The 19,374-nt window shown below is 54.3% G+C and overlaps 5 protein-coding genes across 5 annotated transcripts, besides 5 other annotated features; 1 reads left to right on the top strand and 4 right to left on the bottom strand.

Annotated features, from left to right (window-relative positions):
- Window positions 1–2,766: 2,766 nt before the first annotated feature.
- EKO05_0011529 (uncharacterized protein) lies at window positions 2,767–4,271 on the bottom strand (the record flags this gene model as incomplete). Its single annotated transcript, XM_038944365.1, has 4 exons — window positions 2,767–3,023; window positions 3,075–3,215; window positions 3,263–3,319; window positions 3,368–4,271. 4 exons carry the CDS (start codon window positions 4,269–4,271, stop codon window positions 2,767–2,769), a joined length of 1,359 nt encoding a protein of 452 aa, XP_038792714.1.
- Window positions 2,793–2,881: a tandem repeat.
- Window positions 3,105–3,210: a tandem repeat.
- A 1,180-nt stretch (window positions 4,272–5,451) lies between the features above and the next one.
- On the bottom strand, window positions 5,452–6,248 carry EKO05_0011528 (uncharacterized protein; the record flags this gene model as incomplete). The annotated part of the gene is made up of 2 exons (XM_038944264.1): window positions 5,452–6,031; window positions 6,088–6,248. 2 exons carry the CDS (start codon window positions 6,246–6,248, stop codon window positions 5,452–5,454), a joined length of 741 nt encoding a protein of 246 aa, XP_038792713.1.
- A 368-nt stretch (window positions 6,249–6,616) lies between these two features.
- Window positions 6,617–7,520, top strand: EKO05_0011527 (Protein-S-isoprenylcysteine O-methyltransferase; the record flags this gene model as incomplete). The annotated part of the gene is made up of 2 exons (XM_038944301.1): window positions 6,617–7,385; window positions 7,435–7,520. 2 exons carry the CDS (start codon window positions 6,617–6,619, stop codon window positions 7,518–7,520), a joined length of 855 nt encoding a protein of 284 aa, XP_038792712.1.
- A 1,100-nt stretch (window positions 7,521–8,620) lies between these two features.
- EKO05_0011526 (uncharacterized protein) lies at window positions 8,621–9,262 on the bottom strand (the record flags this gene model as incomplete). The annotated part of the gene is made up of 1 exon (XM_038947586.1): window positions 8,621–9,262. One exon carries the CDS (start codon window positions 9,260–9,262, stop codon window positions 8,621–8,623), a length of 642 nt encoding a protein of 213 aa, XP_038792711.1.
- Window positions 9,245–9,325: a tandem repeat.
- Window positions 9,326–9,830: 505 nt separating this feature from the next.
- EKO05_0011525 (uncharacterized protein) lies at window positions 9,831–10,526 on the bottom strand (the record flags this gene model as incomplete). Its single annotated transcript, XM_038944398.1, has 2 exons — window positions 9,831–9,995; window positions 10,242–10,526. The coding sequence occupies 2 exons, from the start codon at window positions 10,524–10,526 to the stop codon at window positions 9,831–9,833; spliced, it is 450 nt and encodes a 149-aa protein (XP_038792710.1).
- Window positions 10,527–18,625: 8,099 nt separating this feature from the next.
- Window positions 18,626–18,656: a tandem repeat.
- Window positions 18,657–19,108: 452 nt separating this feature from the next.
- Window positions 19,109–19,144: a tandem repeat.
- Between the last annotated feature and the right edge of the window lie 230 nt (window positions 19,145–19,374).

Below are 19,374 nucleotides of genomic sequence, written 5' to 3'. Positions count from 1 at the left end.
TATCTTTAGGGAGATGTTAGTAGCTTAGCAATATTGGGATTTGTTTAAATCGCTGACGCTGGGGTTAGTGAGTGATAGTTCTTATTGAGATAAAGAACATGCTTATAATACTCTTCCACTGGCGCCGAGGTTTTTTCGACGTCGAAACAGTTTGGTTGTCGGCATGTTCCGACTCTGAATCGGCATTGTCTGATGTAGTTTTGAACATGCACCTTTCTTCTGCATCATAGATAGTGCCTGAAACACCGTCGTTGGTACCGGTTGAGTTGATGTCCGCTACGATTGATGACTTGGACGGCGTATTTGGCTTTGTCCGACGCCATCGTAGGCCTTGATTTGTCTCAGGTACCTTGCTTTCCTTGCGCTGATAAGTTTTCGGTGCAAGTGACCTCAGTTTGTCGAGCTGTCTGACGGTACAGACACTGACCTGGTCACTTGCGAATTTTGGATGTTGAGATTGGTCGACTGTGTCACCATAGTTGTTGGCCTTAGCAAACGCACGTTGAGACCACAAAGGCTTTCGCCATTGTCTGTGGCGATCGAGAGAACTCGATGGTTGTGTTCAACAGTGAATTGGGACCGCTCCTGCTGGACAGTTTTTTTTTTTGGGATCACCGAAGCTAGCAGAAGCGTCATGTGACCTCTTGTACGTTCGAAACAATTGTATAAGTGTGTACCTAAGACGACATAGAGGTAATTGACAAGAAGGCTATTAAGCCGGAGGTATTATAGATGGATAACTGTGGCATAAGGGCAAACGGATTGCTATGGTAGGGGCAGAGATGTGTGGGTGGTAGATTGGGAAGAGAGATCGAGGGTGTGTAAGAGAAGAGCACCCCCTGAGCACTTCTCGACAATACAATGACCGCAAAACCTCTCTCAACTGTTTTCAAACCTCTACTAGCGGCACCTCGCTTCATCAGTCCCCTTTTTCTGGCTGTCGAGGAGCTGTACTGGGTATGAAAAGCCGATTCTGGTTCCCTAGCCTCTACTTCTTTACCCTCCAAATCTACCAAACCTACATCTTCCTCTCATCATCCAGGCCATCAGTTCCTATAGAAGTATCATAATTCTCAACTTCAATAACACATCAATTGGCAAACACAATCATCAAGATGGCAAGTTCCTCGAACTGCTGCTCACGACAGGACTCCCTCACAAAATCATCAACGACATAGTATCAGTCCCCGGCTTCCTCGAGGCCAGCAAGGAATCTAAGGTCTTCTTCCCAAAAGACTGGACGCACCGAACACTGGAAGGAGGAAATGGGTGGTGTTGTACCCTATAACTGCAAGGACAGTGACGACAAATGAGCTGGACTTTTTGGACAATGTTTTGCTATGATCAGGCAAACCACGACATCAGTTCTACGATGGAATGCCTCACTCAACCCTCACTGTGAGCCCAGCGCACAGCCTGTCCACATGCTCAGCCCGTTCACATACTACGTCGGTGGTTCCCATACGATGACACAGTTGTCGACTAATAAAGAAACTTTACAAATTTCAACCGTTGCTTCTCCTACCTTCTGTAATCATCCTTATACTGTCAGTGAAAATGTTCAGGCCTTTTCAATGGAACGAAAATGCACAACGTGCGATGGCGATAAGACCTCTGTACAATTATTGACGATCAAGACAAGGGTTCAACTTATTCCTCCGTAAAAAGACCCTATAGCCCTCACTGAACTGCCCAGATGTTGCGTCTCTTTGATCGTGGACATGACCAGACAGTGCTCATCCTGTGTAGCACAGCGTCACACTCCGTCCAAAGGCAACATGATCAGAGAGTGCGACAATAGAACAGACTGGGCCACAAGCTCAATCAGTGCATCACATCAAGATGAACGACAATCTGTGCGAAGCTCTCAGCGCCTTTTAGTTGTCTGTCTTGCTTGAATCCTCGGTGTTCTCGAGCCCTGTCGGTTTTTCTCAGGGATATGACAAGGATCGTTCAATGATGCGGACTACCAGCACCGAGACAAACGATACCTATCGACGGGTAAGTGCACGACTCCATTGACATGAGAAACTGACATGCCAGGTGTGACTCGCATCTACGATATTTTGGTGTATCAGAAGTGATGCGCTGTGTTCGAGTCAGCACGTAGAACAATGCCAACAACGTAGCTACAACCGCCAGGAGAGCACGCAAGCCCATGGATTCGAAACTCGCATGTCCATGCTAGGGAGATCCAATGACATCACTAACATCTCCTTGCTTTGCTCACCGCATTGTCACCAGGCCTGTCGCACATCTCAAGCATTATTTCGTCCACCGTCTGTGTGTGTCGGCTGATCATCCTCACACTTTGCAGAAAGCCTGGTGGCAGATAGTCGTACAGGCTATGGTCATCGCTGGGTCTGCCCAAGCATCGATCGTGGACATTCGACACGAGAGCTGTCTCAGACGTGATTAGAAGTTGGTCGCAATGATGAAACTCTCAGCGAGTCGCGGACACCTCGTTCTGTAACCGAAGAAGCAACTCCTTCGATGAAACACAAGAGATCACATGACAGAGACACGCAAAGTGGTCAACAGAGAAGCATCTTGTGAAGGCAAACTAATTACCTCTATTGGAAAACTGTTCAGCATCTTGGATAGTTACGCTTTCTCCCTTCGGCGCATACTCATATCCACCATTACATAATTCAATATCAAGAACAAGTGACCGTTATCCATCATCCTTCATCCATCGTGCAGAGAACGCGATCCGTGAGCCAGTCACAACGCCCTCACTTCCCCGCTAGCGTCATGAAGAGATGTTTAGTTGTTGCCCTTGCCCTTCTTGCCACCAGCGGCACCACCAGCAGCCGCGCCACCTGCAGCAGCACCACCTGTAGCAGCACCACCTGTAGCAGCACCACCTGTAGCAGCACCACCTGAGGCGTTACCGTTACCAGCAGCAGAAGACTGGGCACCAGTGGCACCGCCCTGAGAGTTGGCGCCCTGCTGCTGGTTACCAGCGGCGGCAGCGCCGCCCTGAGTCTGTGTGCCTTGCGCGTTACCAGTCTGCTGACCGTCTGGGTGAAGTTAGCGATGATTTTTGCATAAAAGAGGCACTGGAGGCTTACTAGTTCCCTGAGTGCCCTGGGCGTTGGTGCCTGTCTGGCCGTTCGCCGTCTGCTGTCCTTGCGATTGCTGGCCGTTCGCGGATTGCTGGCCGTTCGCCGTCTGCTGTCCTGGTGTCTGCTGTCCTGGTGTCTGCTGGCCGGCTTTCGGTCGTCAATACCATTCTCAAAAATCAGACGAGGCAACTCACTAGCTCCTGTAGCACCTTGCGCGCCGGTGTTTCCTGCCGCACCTGTGTTTGCACCATCTAAAGAAAGTCAGCCGCGAAAGTTGCAGCACATTCCGCTTCACTCACTGCCATTCTGCTGGCCGGTGGCGGCACCAGCCTGGGGGGCGGGGTTGCCGGCCTGAGCGGCAGCCTGGGCAGCGGGGATGCCGTTGGTCTGGAGATCAAGCTGGCCGTTGCCGGTACCTTGCTGGAGAGCCTGGGCGGCGGCGAAGGCAGCCTGAGGAGTACCTGCAGCCTGACCGGGCTGAGTAGGGCCTTGGCTCTGGACGCCGCCAGCAACACCAGTCTGGTCGCAGACCTGGGGACGGACAGCCCGAGAGCTGGAGCCAGTGGAGGCCATGTAGGCATCGATGTTGGGGAGGACGTTGGTGCAACGGTTTTGGTTGATCAAGTCGATGTTGTTGGCGGCAGCCTTACCCTGGACAGACATGATCTGGAGCTTGTTGACGACATCCTGGAAAGCACCACCGGTGGCAAGGGTGGAGTTGGCGGCCTGGACGTTGGGCTGCTGGCTGTTGGCAGCATCAATGATGGCCTTGTGGTTCAGCTCGTCGACCTCAGCGTTGTAGGCGACAAGAGCAGCCTGCTTGAAGGCAGCGTTGTTCTGGATGCTGGCACCATTGTTGAGGAAGCTGGAGACCATGGAAGTGTCGGCCATCCAGTTGGCGACAGCGGTGGCGAGGTCGCCAGAAGTGGGCGGCTGGCCGTTAGCACCAGGAGCATTAGAGCCAGCGCCAGTGTTCACGTTTTGTGCTCCCTGCTGCTGTGTCTGGCCACCACCCTGCTGCTGAGTGGTACCACCCTGCTGCTGAGTGTTACCGCCCTGCTGCTGAGTGGTACCGCCCTGCTGCTGAGTGGTACCGCCCTGCTGGTTTCTGCCATTGCCGTTACCGTTGCCGTTACCCTGCTGGGCAAGGGGAGCAGCAAGGACTGCGGAGGAGAGGAGAGAGGCGATGAGAATGTACTTCATGGTGACTGTAGTGTGTCGGATCAACCGGTTGTATATTAAAGACGCTTAAAGGAAGTAAGTTGAAAGATGCGAAATAGAAATTAGTAGCCTGTCAGTGATGATGCTGGAACCTGTCCGATGATGAGATGATGAGTGCAGGAAGTCGAGATATTTGTACCTGTCCAATGTTGAATCGCGCGCCGTTGCCCAAACGCATGAACGCCCCGTGAGATTGCAGTCATCGTATCAAACGGGGCTGCGATGTGGAACGGGGCCGCTTGCAGAGGCTTGGCTGTTGTTCTGGAAGCAGTAAACTGCTTGAGGTGACAGCCTCGTAGTGTACCAGGCAACGCATCAGGCGACTCCTGTTGTGCCATGCTCCGGCGGGCAGTGCGTGCTGAGGCTAGAATTCCAGACAAAAATACGGCATCTCGCTAGGTGCACCTGGTTCGAACATTAGATGCAGCTGCCGAACCTGTTTTGTGTTCAGATGTCATTGTTTTGATGGCGTCTGAGGATCAGTTTCGTCTGTCTTGGCACGCGAAGCTTGCCGAACATCATCGAGTCTTGTCTCGAACCTTAGTCCTGCCCGGTGGTCAATGCACGTTGGGCAGTGAGGGTCAAAGAGTTCCATGCCCCAGACACAGTCGGGTTTCGCTCTCTATCTCGCTCTGAGGTGACAGACGTGGTATGGTGCGCGATGCGCAAGCTGCACTTCATTTTGAGCCGCACACACATGGGCGACTGCAGAGCACATTGCTGTTGTTTCACAAGGTTCAGAAGCGCTCGTCAGTCGCAGGAGTTGCCCTTCGCAGGCACAAATGCAGCTGCAAGTAGGAATGCGACGCATACGAAGCGGCAGAAGCAAGTGCATCAATTCTTTTGTGCAGGAGTGTGCAAGAGGTGCAAGAGATGCACTTTTCTGTTTGGGGCCTCTACCCCGCTGTCATGCTTGTCGATATGAAGGTGGGCCATGCGAGGTGCGGTTCGAGCCGTCGGCTACACTTCCCAATGTCATCGACAACAGGCTGAGCACGACACGACACAGATCGACAGTCGCGCGCAAGCACTGCGCAGTCTCTCGGCTTTATGCAAAGTCTTTGTTGAAGCGCGGCCCTGCATCGGGATCAGAGTGGATGAATTTTCATTTCACTTTGTAGCTTCGTGCAAAGCGCTCAACAATGTCCCAGGCATTGGACCCTTATTGTAGCTGCATGTTGGCCTCTGGCATCTTCGGCATGTGCACCTCAGCACCATCCATTTGTTCGCCGGGGCCGGGCCAACCGCTCCGTTCGGTACCACTCTGCGTGGGGTCCATTTGGGTTTCGACCTTCCGCACGATACGAGCCGGATTACCTGCCACAACCATGAAGTCTGGGACGTTGTTGGTAACCACGCTGCCAGCGCCCACAACACAACCTCTGCCTATCGTGACTCCGGGAAGGATGACAGCGTTCCCACCAATCCAGCAGTCATGTCCAACATGGATCTCCTTCCCAAGCTCCGGACCGCGTGTTCCCTGGCGGATCACTGGATCCAACGGATGCGTGGCGGAGTAGAACGAGACGTTGGGACCAACAAGTGTACGATCACCAATCGTGATCAAACAAGTGTCCAGAAACACCGAGTTGAAGTTTATGAAAACGTTCTTGCCGAGGCGCACGTTGTAGCCATAGTCCATGGCTAGTGGGGGCTCGATCCAAGGGTCGTCTTCGAACAGCACATCGTCCTGCTCTGGCGTTGCTGCTAGAGGCGGCAGTGCAGTCCTGTCTTGGATGATGCTGGTGATAGCATGAGACGGTGTGGGGTTCCTGGAAAGGCGGAAAGACGAACTCACTCTCTGAAGAGCTCGGTCAGCTTTCGACGCGAGGCTTCGCCAGCGCTGGCGTAGCGTGCGCATGCGTGTTTGCAACGTGCACGCTCTGCGGTTAGTTCTGGGGTAAAAGCTGTGTACAGCTCGCCACGAGCCATGCGCTGCTTGTTCTCTGAGAGACCCATATTGGTGATGTCTGAATAAACAACGGAGTGGCCTTGTTTATCAACCTCAGGCAGGAGCGCGCCGGTCGGAAATCGTGCCTATCATATGAGGCCTGAGGTTTCGCGTTCTGAGGCCTGAGGTTTCGCGTTCCGAGACCTGGAGTATCATGGTTGATTATATAACCACGCCAGGCTTGATGCAGCCTAGAGCAAATGATCTCATGCGCCTCGCGAACGCGCCTGAACAATGGCAGGACAGCCCTTGCGGTCTTGATATTGTTCGAGTTTGTTCTCGTACACTGCGCGCATTTTATTACTTCTTCTGATCATGCTGTAGGCTTCTTGTACATTCCCTTCAGCTGTACCTTTCTCTCTTATCGCGGAACAACATGGCCTCGAATGGATCAGCGACGTCGTCACACGACAACATCTCATTCCCTGTGAATCGCCCCGCACAGCAGGGTCAGTGGACTCCAGAGCTTGACGCCAGCGTGCGCGCGCGGGAGACTTCGAACGTGCAGGTCAAAGCTGCCAACTATGTCCCGGCAGAGTTCTTTCCCACTGGAAAGCGTTCACTCGCAGGCATTGGGCTTCGTGCCTTTATCTTGGGCAACGCTGCGATGGTTGGTTTCCTTCTTGCAGCACAGCTTGCATACCATGGCAGCCACCTTTGGCGGCCGTTTCTCTTCCTCGGTGCCCTCTCTGTCTTTCACTTCCTCGAGTTCTACACTACAGCCGCGTACAACACACCGAGCGCTTCCGTAGCATCGTATCTCCTCACGAATGGCAGCCAGTACCGAATTGCGCACACAACGGCCTTCGTCGAGACCTTGATCACGTCTTACTTCTTTTCTGAGTGGCAGTCGAAGATTCATTCGCCGTTGGTTATACTGTTGGGCGTTGCCATGGTGTTGGTGGGACAGGTGGTCAGGAGCATTGCCATGGCGCAAGCGGGCACAAACTTCAACCACACGGTTCAGTCGAGCAAGAACGAGGGCCATGAGCTTGTCACGGGTGGGTTGTATGCCTACCTCCGCCATCCATCGTACTTTGGCTTCTTCTGGTGGGGCATTGGCACCCAAGTCATGCTTGGGAACACTTTATGCACTCTGGCCTATGCTGGAGTCTTGTGGTACTTCTTCAAGACAAGAATCAACCGTAAGTTTACTACTTTTCACTGCGAGGACACCTTACTGATACGAAGCAGACGAAGAGAAACACCTTATCCAATTCTTCGGCGACGATTACAAGGCATATCGAGTGCGCACACGTGTTTGGATACCTTTTATATAACAAGCGATTGAGTATTGGAGGCTATTTGTTACGTCTGAGTGCAGTGTAACTCCTGGAAAGCGACCATGGCGGGGCTTAACGTGGTCAAAAACGCACAGATAGAACGAATGCGAGCCTCGATGATTGTCAGTTTTGTCCCACAGTTTCTCTGTCTTGCCCCACTCTCACAAAATGCGGTGGAGAGTCGATTGTTCGAACACAATATTCATCTTCGAGTCACTGCACATCGGCAGCTAATCCTCATCCCCTGCTCAATCACACCCCTCCTGGAACTCTGAACGCTATGAGATGAGCGATGCATAGAGGACTCCCAAAGTATCTGAGATAGACATTCGTTATCAAGACAATACAAAGAATCCTACGGACCATCACAATCTATGTCGCTGACGGCATTTTCACCGTCGTTGCCTATATTCGATACCTAGCATCGGTCAGTCAGAACTGACTCGAGATCACACACGCTAGGGAGATTGATGTGGGTGCTGGCGGTCCGATATTCAGGATCCACATCTAGGATCCATAGTACCGGAAACGTCTCCATTGTCGATACGCGAGTCTCTGCTGCGTGTGGCCGGAGGATGAAAAGAGGAACTACCACTGAGAGCGTGGATGTAGGGCCCTGGGCGCGGCAATGCTGTACCGCTGAGAGATGATGGAATTGAATGGGAGTTTGTTGAGCAATGCGTTTGCGATGCTTCAATGTGTTGTTGACGTTTACTTGTGGGTGAGGTTGGTGAACGTGTGAGATGTCAGGACTCAATCGATCGTTCCCTTGATAAGTTTAGATGGATTGACGCCTTTTCAGGAGTGTTTGTGGAGTGTCTTGTGTAGAACTAGGATGATAGAACTGGATACGAAGTTTGAATAGAGCCTTTGCAGGCCATCACATTTTATTCGTTTCCAGTATCACGTTGGGTCAGTGAGATTTTGGTGTGAGTAGAGCCATGGTTCATGTCAAGGGAATGCATGGACAAAGCCATGGTCCAGCGATATGTGTCTTCAGCTAAAGAGATCAAGCTTCACACAAGAACAGTCGTCATCAAAGTCTCAGTTCCGTACATTCTCAATCAAAGCTCAAGCGCGCTCAATCAAGACCTCTCTCACAACCATCTCGCCCTCGCCACCCTCCCCTCCTTAACCAGCTCCATACACCCCCTCACGCTAACATCGCGACAGACACCCTCCATCAGCAACCGGCCCAGACGCTCATGCGTGGCCGGCTCTCGCACAAAGTACTCCTTGCCCGTATACAGGACGAGAAACAGAAGGACGAGCACCAGCAAGAACATGCAGGCCCCAGCGTTAGACCCGCACGCAGTCGAAGATGCCGCCACAGGAGGACTTCCATCCTGCAGATCCGGCGCATAAGACGGCGGCAACGAGGATACAGACGGTCTCGTCAGCCCTGGCCGGGAGGTCCCCAGGATCTGCTCAGCCCGGGAGGGAGTCGCCGCACAGCCACCTGCAGCGTTGGCTGCGGCGACGCTGGCCTGGCACCGCTGGAGCGCGCGCTTGGCTGCAGCAAGAGTCTTCTTCGGACTCAGTTTGCTCTGCGTGTGGGCTGGCTCCTGGGCGAAGACGAATTCGCCAGTCGAGGCGTTCCAGCTTGTGATGCGCGCGGCTTGCTGCAGTGTCTCGATGTTCCAGGAGGCCATTTGGGCTTGCGAAATCAGGACTTTGCTGCCGTCTGGTAGGGTTGCGGAATCGTAGGGGATTTGGTGGGTGTTGTGAGTTGTGTTCATTGTGGATGGTGGGTTGGGATCGTGGGTTTTGGGTGGTGAATGTTATTGTGAATGTGTGTGTGAAGAGACAAGATGCGAGGCAGAATGGACGAGGGAAGATATTTCTTTATACTCTATCATAGAGCGTGTCTGGTAGCGTAAAAACTTCTGTGGTGTTGAAACATAGTTTGAGCGCGACACAATTTTACAACTCTACCACAGCATCAATTTGGACCATCTTTTTCTCGACCAATCTCACCACCAGCTTCCACTCGCTGTTCTTGGTACCATACTTCTTCGTAGTGGCTTCGCTTGCGTCGTGCTCGTCTATCACTGAAGGACCGTATAATAATACCATCGCATCCATCGCCTGAGAAGAACCACAACCAAACATGGAGTTTACAAATACCGAATTTAGTCAGCATTATCTCTCAATACAAGGTTCATCATCGAAATCGTATCAACAAATATATCTTCGCCAAAAGATCGCATTTCACTGCCATCAACGAATTGCCATCGTAAATCAATTCCCCGGCATACATGAGTGTTACAGTATTCTTACAGCTCGTCCATGACCTGGCACCCATCTCTACGGCGCTCTCGTCCGCAGCTGAACACCATGCCACTGTGCAATCTCCTCCTTCAGCACCTGGTTGACCAGCTTGTGCTGCTTAATCACAGTCAAGCCCTTGAATTTCGGCGACTCAATCTCGATCGCATACATGGAGCCGCAGCCGCCGCTGATGTCTTGGACCTGGGAGTTTTAGTCAGCGTGCCATTCCCACAACACGGCGTGTGCAGCTTCTGCTGCTACTGTCGCCCGGGTCGGTTCGGCTCCGTCGGTTTACCGCTCTCAGCTCTCCGGCCCCGAGTCTCACGGTGGGCAGACCCGGTGGTGGCAGCATCGCACTTTGTGGTAGATGACGTGCGTCTCAACAAGTCTGCGTACACCGTTCGCCCGGACTTCTAGGCCGCCTCCCAAGCAACTTGATCCACGCACCTCGAGTTTTGTAGGCTCCAGCTCTCCCTTGATCTTGTTGAAGACATGTAGTTCGGCCTCGTTTAGGAAGTCTGGTGGTTGCGGTGCGCCGCTTGCTTGCGCACTATACGGTCGTGCTGAAGTACGCGTAGCCTGGAACTGCGGCAATGCGGTCGCCTGAATGCACTGAGGTCTGACTACCGTTGCTGGTGTCGAGAGCAGACGCGTGCTGGCGTGGACGCGGATCCGGGGTTGCACGCATGCGGAGGTCATGCGGCGAATGAGGGTTGCTCTGGACGGCGCCATTGTGTGCTACATGTGTGTGTTAGACAGTGCATTGCGGGGTGCATGCCGTGCAATTCAAAAATGTTCACGCTTACAGAAGAGCACGCGACTGTTTACGTGAAGACTGGGTTGACGAGCACAAAAGTCGCGAATCTTTCGTCATAGCTTCACACATGCTCTAGCGTCCAATCACGTGTCGTGCATATCCAACCTCGAAGTCTCATCTCCGAACCATCTTCAAGCCATCACCGACTCAACAGAAAGTGCAGTTTACAAATCACACCATCGAGCGTTTAACATACAGCATTGGCGCTGATGCATGCATTTCCGGGTGCAGCATGATACCGTGTGTGCGAGAGGTATCTCCAAGTACCTGTATGTACCTTTCCACGCCTCCGCACTCGGCCACCCCTACCTCGGCGCTTGATAACAGATTCCGTGGCCCAACAAAAAAAAAAGAAGCTGCTGCACCGCCCATGGACGCAGCACTGCATCCTGCAGGGAGATAGCACACGACGATGGAACGGTTCATTCCCCACACTCCCCTCCGAGCTGACGTGGATGGCGGGGCAGGATTGCATTCTGTCCCTCTCCACGACCATCTCAGGCCATGGGTTCACACTGCCATATCGCGTCGTGATCGACACCGCCCAGGGCGAACCTTGGACCCCTCTTTCACATGAAATTCCAACCAGGGTCCGGTGTGCTGCATGCATGGCGCGGGGATCCCCAGGCGCTACGATGCGCCACGCAGGATTGGGAGAGCCGCAAAGGGATCTGCAGCGCTGAGCTCAACCGAGTGCGAGAGGTTCGAGGAGGGCTTGGAGATGTGGCACAACTTATCGTCGTACGTGATACGTGAGCAGACACAGGTGTTGACATCGGTCGTGATATCGCAGGGCGTGACATACGGCGGCATGATCTCTGTGGTTTCACAGGACTGCACTGCATTGAAACTGCGATTGATTCTGCGTAGGCTAGTCACGTTCGAAAACAGATTCGCGATGAGCGAGGACACGACATGTTGCAGAGATCAAAGCCAGGGTGTTGGGATCTCGCATGGACTCACTACAGTAAACGCATTGTCAGCGTATCTGCTGCGGTTACGTCCGACCCTTGCCTCAGATTCTCAGGTAAGTTGAACACACAGAATGACAAACCCAAACGCCCTCCCAGATACACTACGTCCAAGCACTAGGCGACTCTAAAGACTGCCTATTTGCGACAAGTGCGTTGAAATTCGTGTCGCCTACTAGCCGCAAGTCGACACGAACGATGTACCCTGAATTTGCTTACCGGCGCAGATCACTCGCAAGAGGACCCTCTTCGACAGACGTCATGTTCAAGATGGATAGCGTTGGGGTTGGCTAGCAACCACAACATGCTTAATCTCGCGGCCTTTGATGAATGAAGAGTCCGTACTCATTCCAAATGTCCATGACTCCGCCTCCAGCGGGAAAGTAAGACTGGTCCGGACCCTGCACGTCCTGTCTCGATGGAACATCAGCACATCAAACGAGTATTGTCGAGGAGATTACCCCCGCCACAAGTCTGCGGCTGCAAACAAACCTCCCGCAGCTAATGTCCGTCACCGGAAAACCTTCAGCCATCGTGTACGCTGCACCCAATGACCCACCGCGGACCTCGCCTCTCAGCAACCTACCATCTAGCGTCTCGACCTCCCGTCGACTGGCCTCCAGACCACCACGGAACCGCTTCGCTCGCGTCCAGACCAACCCCTGTGGCGTATTCAGGGCCCACACACCGTCTCCATGGGGGAGCGATGCTGTGCATTCACAAGCGCGAGGCCAGCGGCTCCTCGAGCTTCGTAACCCAAGAGCGTCCACACCGGAGAGTCTGAGTCGCGGCGAACCCCGCTCTCAACAATGTCGTAGTGCCAGCCGAAGCTATGCCGTTGGGGGGGTAAACTAAAGCGTAGCGCCCGTGAGTGACTGCAGACTGCAGAGCGGTGTGCTGGGGCGCGGGAGTGGGTGATTTGGGGAATGTGGAGTCCGGAGATGGTGGATAGTTTCCAGTCTCTAGTTTCAAGCGCGCGAGTCTGGAGCGAAATTTGGAATCTGCTTGGACTTGGACTTCAAGCCACTGACGATGTGTAGTGTAGCCAGGGTTTTCGAGAACGACCAAGATGTGCATTGGGCGCTGGGGCAGGTAGATCTGGAGGTGTATCTGGGCTGTGAGTTTCAAAGGCCGCTGTCTGACGTAGTCTGGAGTTCCGTGGTACAGCGCTTGACGAGTGTTGGACGATGTTCGGGTCCGGAGCGTAGTGTCTCGTGCCGTCTTGGAAGACCCTGAAACGCAAGCAGCCGTCCAGGGTCTGCCAGCCGTCAAGGACAGACACAAACGTCCAGCATCCTCAAGATGTGCCGATGCTGATCGTGTGCCGTAGGTCCTGATCCAAGTCTCTCCACAGCGTTACCTCGCGCTCCCGCATCTCACCCCAGATTGTGCAACGCTCGCAGGTTTTCTGAAGGGGTCTGCATGCTGCATGCACAGCGACATGACACTCGATCCCCACACCTCTTCTGCCCAACATGTCTCCCAACCCAAAAGATCCAACGGCCCGCATCATCGCCCCACCTTGGATCAAGTGCAGGGCCTCAACACGTCCCAAAGCAGCGGCATGGGGCCATCTGGGAACTGGCAGACCCTGATTGTCGTGCAGGCACGGCAGCGATCAAGGCGTGTGGCTGCGATGGTGCAGACAAGGTCGCGCAGAGTGTTGGGGGGTTGATTGTTGGGATTTCGCCGCTCCGTAATGCGCAGGGCACAGCCAGTCAACGCCAAGCACCACCCCCTCTGCATCTGCGCCACATGCTGCTCATTGCCGCAGGGTTTCTGCTCCCAGGGTGCATGGCAACAGAACAGGCGGTGGTGCCATGGCTCCTCTGCCGTTTGCGTTGCCGTGAGCCGGCGAGTGTGGGTGCAGCGTCCCTGCCATTCCAGACATGTCGTTCGAGGTGGGTGGGGCTAACGTGCTAAGAAAAGCTACCCTGTTGGGCGTGCGTGCAGCCGAGACCGCTAGGCTGGATTGCAGCAAGTGCCACCCGTTCGTCCGCATTCGGAAGTGCGGAGCAGCCGGGGTCGAGCATGGTCCCAGCTTAAGCTGCCACTCTACCACCCGTCGCAAGAGCGTTGAGTGTGAATAGCTAGAATGCATGCTGCATGCGTTCTTGTACCGTGTGTTGCTGGTGGCTGGTGGTTTTGCTGTTATGGTCGCCGCTGCTGTGGCTTTGATCGCGGTCTGCTGAGCAGATGAAGAGAATTCTCCAATCCGTCGCTTGAACAAACCACAACGACCAAAAGTCGCCAACGCGTTGGAGCAAACATGTAGGAAGCTAGCGAACACAGAAACCATTACAGCGTCCTGTTTGACGAACCCCATAATTCTATCTGTTGTACTGCTTTTTATTTGAGCGCGGCATCTTAACGCCCCAGTACTGGTTTACTATGGAGAAGCGTTATGATTCTTGGTCATTAGGGTTCTGACGAATCTGAGAATCCTTTCACTGTTGCTTATCAGGCAGTCCAGGGGTCCAGGGGTCCAGATCTTACAGGGAGCCTCGTTCATCGAACGCAGTGGCCCTTCCCAAGCAGACAACACGAGCCGATATGCGCTGATATGCGCGACTTCATTGCGTGTTCGGAGGTTGGACGGCGGTAGTACTTGTGAGCGTACATTGGCATATAACTTCCGTCACACGCTCGACCTTTGCCGATCTGATGGGGTGGAGAGAGCTGATGTGTAAGCGGTCGCACGTAATGAGCTACGATTAGCAAGACCTGTCTGTGCAGACGATGGCGCGGTATGGGGTACATGGAGTATGCAACTGCCATGTGTGGGTAGTGATGTGGTTCTGCTTGTTGGTCCGTATCAAGCGTGTGTAATATTGGTATATTCCCTACCTGCCTTATACACATTTGCGACTGGCGCAGCAATCCTCTCTCGCGTTTCTGTCTCATATTATCACCTCATATTTTACGGGCTTGACTCATCTGAGCTGATGCACCAATCGTTTCATTCCCAGAATTATACCGTTTCTGCATTTGCTTGCTCTGTATGCACTCGAATGCGGGCTGGGTTTGCCGAGTGGGGTCTTAGGGTTGAGTTCACGCCTGGCATGCATGAGCATCTGTGGAGAAGGCGTTACGCCTGGAACACGTGACAGCGGTAGGATGGTACAAAAACAGAATCTTGAGCGGCCGGAGGCGATTTCTTAAGATGTTCCTCGCACAACATCGGTTACAGCGGACATCGCAACTAGAATGTGAAACAGCATTCGTGAGCTTAGTAGTCATCTTGATTATGCTATCTCGCGGAGGACTTGGTGGATTTGGTAGAGACTGCGGCAAACGTAGTCTCGATGCTGACACGTTACTCTTCTGTGTCGAAGCGAAGGCTTGATCAAGCGTAGACCAGTCCATGTATTCTCACGTCAGCAGTCTCTATAGTCTTGGCGTCATGTCTCTCAGCGGCTCGGTCCATGCCACCATTTACACAGTTCAGCGTCTGAAAAAGAATATTACCCCGCGCTACACCCTCATTTGGCCCTACTCACGTGCGCAGAAGTTGAGGTCGCGCAATGTGTTGTTGGGATAATCTCATAAATCACGACTGCTCGCCTTGACAGGGTGTGATGTTACACAACGTAGCCGACCCAGGTGTTAAGGCCGATAAGCGATAGCCCTGCGGCTGGCCCTTTGACACGCTGCGGTTCAAGTGTACCGTAGAAGATCACAAAAAACCGGACATGTGTTCAGCATGGAGCGGTCGCAATGCTGCTGTGTCGGTAATGCAGTTCAGCGATTGCGATAGGTCGGCGATTGATACCCGAAAGAGAAGCCGAGTTCAACGGCCCGATCAAGAGAGACCGAACAATTGATTGTGGGTGCCCGGTGCCGGATGCTGCAGCTGATGCTCGGCTGCGGCGGTTCCGTCCCGAACCTCAGCATGTCAATAATGAGGCTCGAAGAACCATGGATGCAAAGGAAGTACAAGGGTTGGACGAAGTTTCTGTCAATCATGAGTGGGTCACGCTCGGGCCCAAAATTCGACATCACCAAAACACACGAGCGATTGATTTCTGCGCAGTTACCATTTGTTGCACGTCAGAACAACTACATTTGCCAGGTTAACATCCTAGAGCGAATTGTGTTTTCAGTCTACAACACGGATAAGCTGAACTATAAAGCAAACGCTGGGCATGCGGTTCTCAAGACTTGACATGACAAACGGGTAGCAGAGCCATCTGATTATAATCGAGTGATCAGGGCCATGGTTGCTGACGCTTTGTTAATTTGCTGTCCGTTTCGGCCAGATCTACGAGGTGGGAGTGGGGCGTGTGCGGGTCCGCGCATTCCCAAAAGTGCATGCGACGGCTTTCTCCTCTGAGCCTCCAACAAGGAAACAAGGACTTCCGTGCCCGCGAAAACTCTACCGAGAGAGCTGCACTTGGTTAGACTGTGTCTATCTAGGTGAAGAGAATGAGTCGTTGGAAGAGCGGTGTAGTGATTGTAGATCGCGAAGGCTGGATTCTCGCCGTGGTCTGTTAAAGTCTGAGCATGGACCATATCTGTTCGTGTGGCTCGCTCGGTACGGTGTGTTCTTGCGCATCGCATCGGTGGGGTCGAATATTTGTGACTGAGCGCCGTATGACATCATGTATCGTGAAGGCCAAAATAGAACTCCCGCGGATCCCACATCACGATGGGAAATAGGTAAATTGCTGTCAGTGTGGAGACTGGGTTACTGCAAGGACCACTTGGGCCAACGTGGCCTTGACGTCGTCTTCCAGAGACCTCACCAGGCCATCCGCATCGTTGACGCGGAGATGAGCTCGTAAACTTGTCTCACGTACTCCATGCCGCCAATATTTGTGCGCCCCACTTTTCTCAATGGTACATTGTACGCCAAACATCACTGCAACCCATCGCAACAGGAATCAAACGGGATGCCAGATGTCTATGCCAGCCATGGGCCATGACAGGACGCTTCCATTCCTAACCAAGCTCGAACACAGGCTGAGATGGAGATCCGGTTTGAAGCTCTGGTGAAAGATGCATTGGCAGATTGGCGTGGAGGTAAGCGAAATCAATCTAACTCGCGCTTTCCCTGCTTTTTGGTCGGTCTCGCAAGGAAAAATGCAGCAGTTAGCCCATCACTCGGGTCACGCGGTGCGCTGAGCAAGCCTGGCAATCGTTGGTATTATCCAGGCCCAGAAGAGTCAAGGCCGTCCACGTTCGTTGATAGCTCAGGGTGGTATTTGTAGATGCCATTCGCCGGATGTGCAACGCGTTTCTGTTGATGAGGGTTGGATGGATCTGACTGCAGCGCGACAGTGGGGACGGGGAGCAAATTTCGTCGTGGGAACCCACTGCCTTTGACTTGGGCATCTCTGAGTTGCGCGCTTGTACGACGCAGTCTTCGTGTCGTTGCTGGCCGTGCCGTGCTGTTCTCTTGGAGCAGCGTGCGGAGGGCGTCTGTACAAGGTATAGTTCCCGACGCGCTCGGGTCAAAGCGCACAGCTGCGATCGACCATCTGGTGGAGATCGATGGTGAGCAACGGCGGCCTCGACGGGGCTGCGGGCGGTGAAGCGGCAGGGTCATTGCTGAGAAATGAGTGGCTGAAGCTGGCCTGTTCTGCCGGCTAGAACGCCTTTGAAGGTGGGGCGTGCTCGGAGTGCTCGCCAGAATGCGGGATAGTGCCGCGTGAATCTACGGTCTGGCCATCATGAGGAAGTCGAAAAACGGGCGAACAAGATGCGTTTCAAGATGCGATAAGAGGATGAACCCCCCCTTACCCCCTTCACCATGTTTGATCGTCCTCTCAGCATAACTAGCCATGACGATAACGGTGACTCGTACCTAGTCGAAGGTTCCGCAAGGTCTCAGATGATTTATAAGCGAGCCCAAGTTGGTCGTTATCAGCGACAGGAAAAGCACCGGTGATAGAGCGATAGTGTGGTGGTGTTTGTGGGACTTTGATGTCAGCTGACTTGCAACCGCAGTGAGGCGCCGCTCGAGACAAGTCGCGCCATCAGCCCATGGACAGATACAGACGAGCGCGCGATCTGGGAACCACAGAAGGAGCATGGCTGTAGAAAGCCAATTTTTCGACGGTGGACTTGGGACAGCGACAGGCGTGATCACTTTGCCACGCACAAGACGCACACAGAGGTTGCACTCCCGCAAGGTTTGCTAGCGCGGTGCAAGACAGACGAGGGCGACGCTCAACAGTGCGGGGAAATGGGTGAAGCCACTCGCACCAGCGCTTTGCTAGGCCAATGCATCTGTAGAGTTGTGGTCTTGGACAAGCCAAGGCTGCAGTGTAGACGTGCGAGGCCTATCAGCCAAGGGTGTCTGGGGTACTGCCGTTTCCATGCGTGCCGTGAGATTTCTCCACGCCCCATGGACGTTAAGACGGGGTTGCTGTGGAGCGTTGAAAAACAGGACCCAAGGATTGCGTTTTGTTAGAGTTTGGTGACGGCTCGCCTATGGTTGGGCAGGGGGTCAAAGCAGGTATAGCTTAGCGCAGGGGATTGATTGGTGGTTAGAGCCAACTGCTTCTGTGGAGCGTCAGGACCGACGATCTCCTCCCCTTCTGAGCAGCTTGACGAAAGAGTTGCTCGAAAGAGGTGTGGCTGCGAGCACGAAGCCGCAGGCTGCTTGCTCCGATCATCCAGGTACCGCGAAAGCTTCTTTCCAGGACTCTACGAGGTGTCAAGACCGCCAGCGTACTGTGTAGACACGACGGCGGCGGACGGCGGGGGAATGCAGCCCTTGTCCGTTTTCCGTTTGCATCAGCCCCCCTCTCCATGACATCACGGCTCGCTCAGACAGGGCCTGGCTTGTGCGCGAGCAGAGGCGAAGCTTCGCCAGCGTTGGCCCTCGACGACCATCTGGGACGAGCAATGAGCGTCGGTGGCGCGCACACGCGTTTTGTCACCGTCGCGCGTCCCCGTCACCTTGATTCGCACGCGTCGTCCATTGGCAGCAGCAGTGACGGCATTGGGCAGCAGATGCTGGACGCTGGGCGCGCAAAAGTCACGTAGGTAGCGGTCGCAGTCCCCATCTGCTAGCCCCCGCGCGGTGGGTGGTACACTGGTGGTGGTGGTGGTGGTGGTGGTGGTGGTATGTCAGCCCATGTGGGCAGGCCAAGCCATGGTGCGCGGGCAGGACGGGCAGCGGCGATGAGCGATGGAATGAGGAGTGCTTGCGGGCAGCCGCGCAGCGTCATGCGAACATGGTCCAGCACGGCGCCGCCTCGACGGCTGGCGTGCTGTTCCGCCGTTTCGAGCTGCGGCCGTGCCAGAGGTGCCGCATCCGCTGTGCTCGGGAGGGAGATTAGGTGAAATCGGTTCGGCATGTGCACTACCTACCTACTCGAGTGGTAAAGCAGTGGCAGGCCGTGCAATCGGTTGGCGCCACTGCGCAGCATCTCCGCCTCCGGCTACCGTGCGTGCGTGCGCGCGTACCAGCAAGTTCTTTGTTGTCTCGTCGCAGCGTGGGTGAAGGCCGCCGACGGCGCAGCCACGGCAGCATCTTGCTCCTCACGCCTCACGCCTCGCGCCTCGCTCTGGCTCGACCACGCCCACGCCCACGCCCACGCCCACGCCCACGCAGCACCCGGTCGCTGCCGCTTGGCTGCATCGCTGCGCGCAACGCCTTGGCCCTGGTCTGTTGGGCCGTGGATCGTGCTGCGCGCTAGCCACTCGCTTGTGCACTGGTGCTGCAGCGGCCCTGGTCAAGAGCGCCGCGTATCAATCCAAGGCCGTGCGGCACATCCTTGGTGGCTTTGGCTCTGGCGGCCTGGGTCCAGCGATTTTCAGACGACGCCCCGGTACAGCAACT

Source organism: Ascochyta rabiei, chromosome 22, assembly GCF_004011695.2.
Source record: "Ascochyta rabiei chromosome 22, complete sequence".
NCBI classification, from domain to species: domain Eukaryota; kingdom Fungi; phylum Ascomycota; class Dothideomycetes; order Pleosporales; family Didymellaceae; genus Ascochyta; species Ascochyta rabiei.
This window is presented reverse-complemented; position numbering and strand designations above follow the sequence as displayed.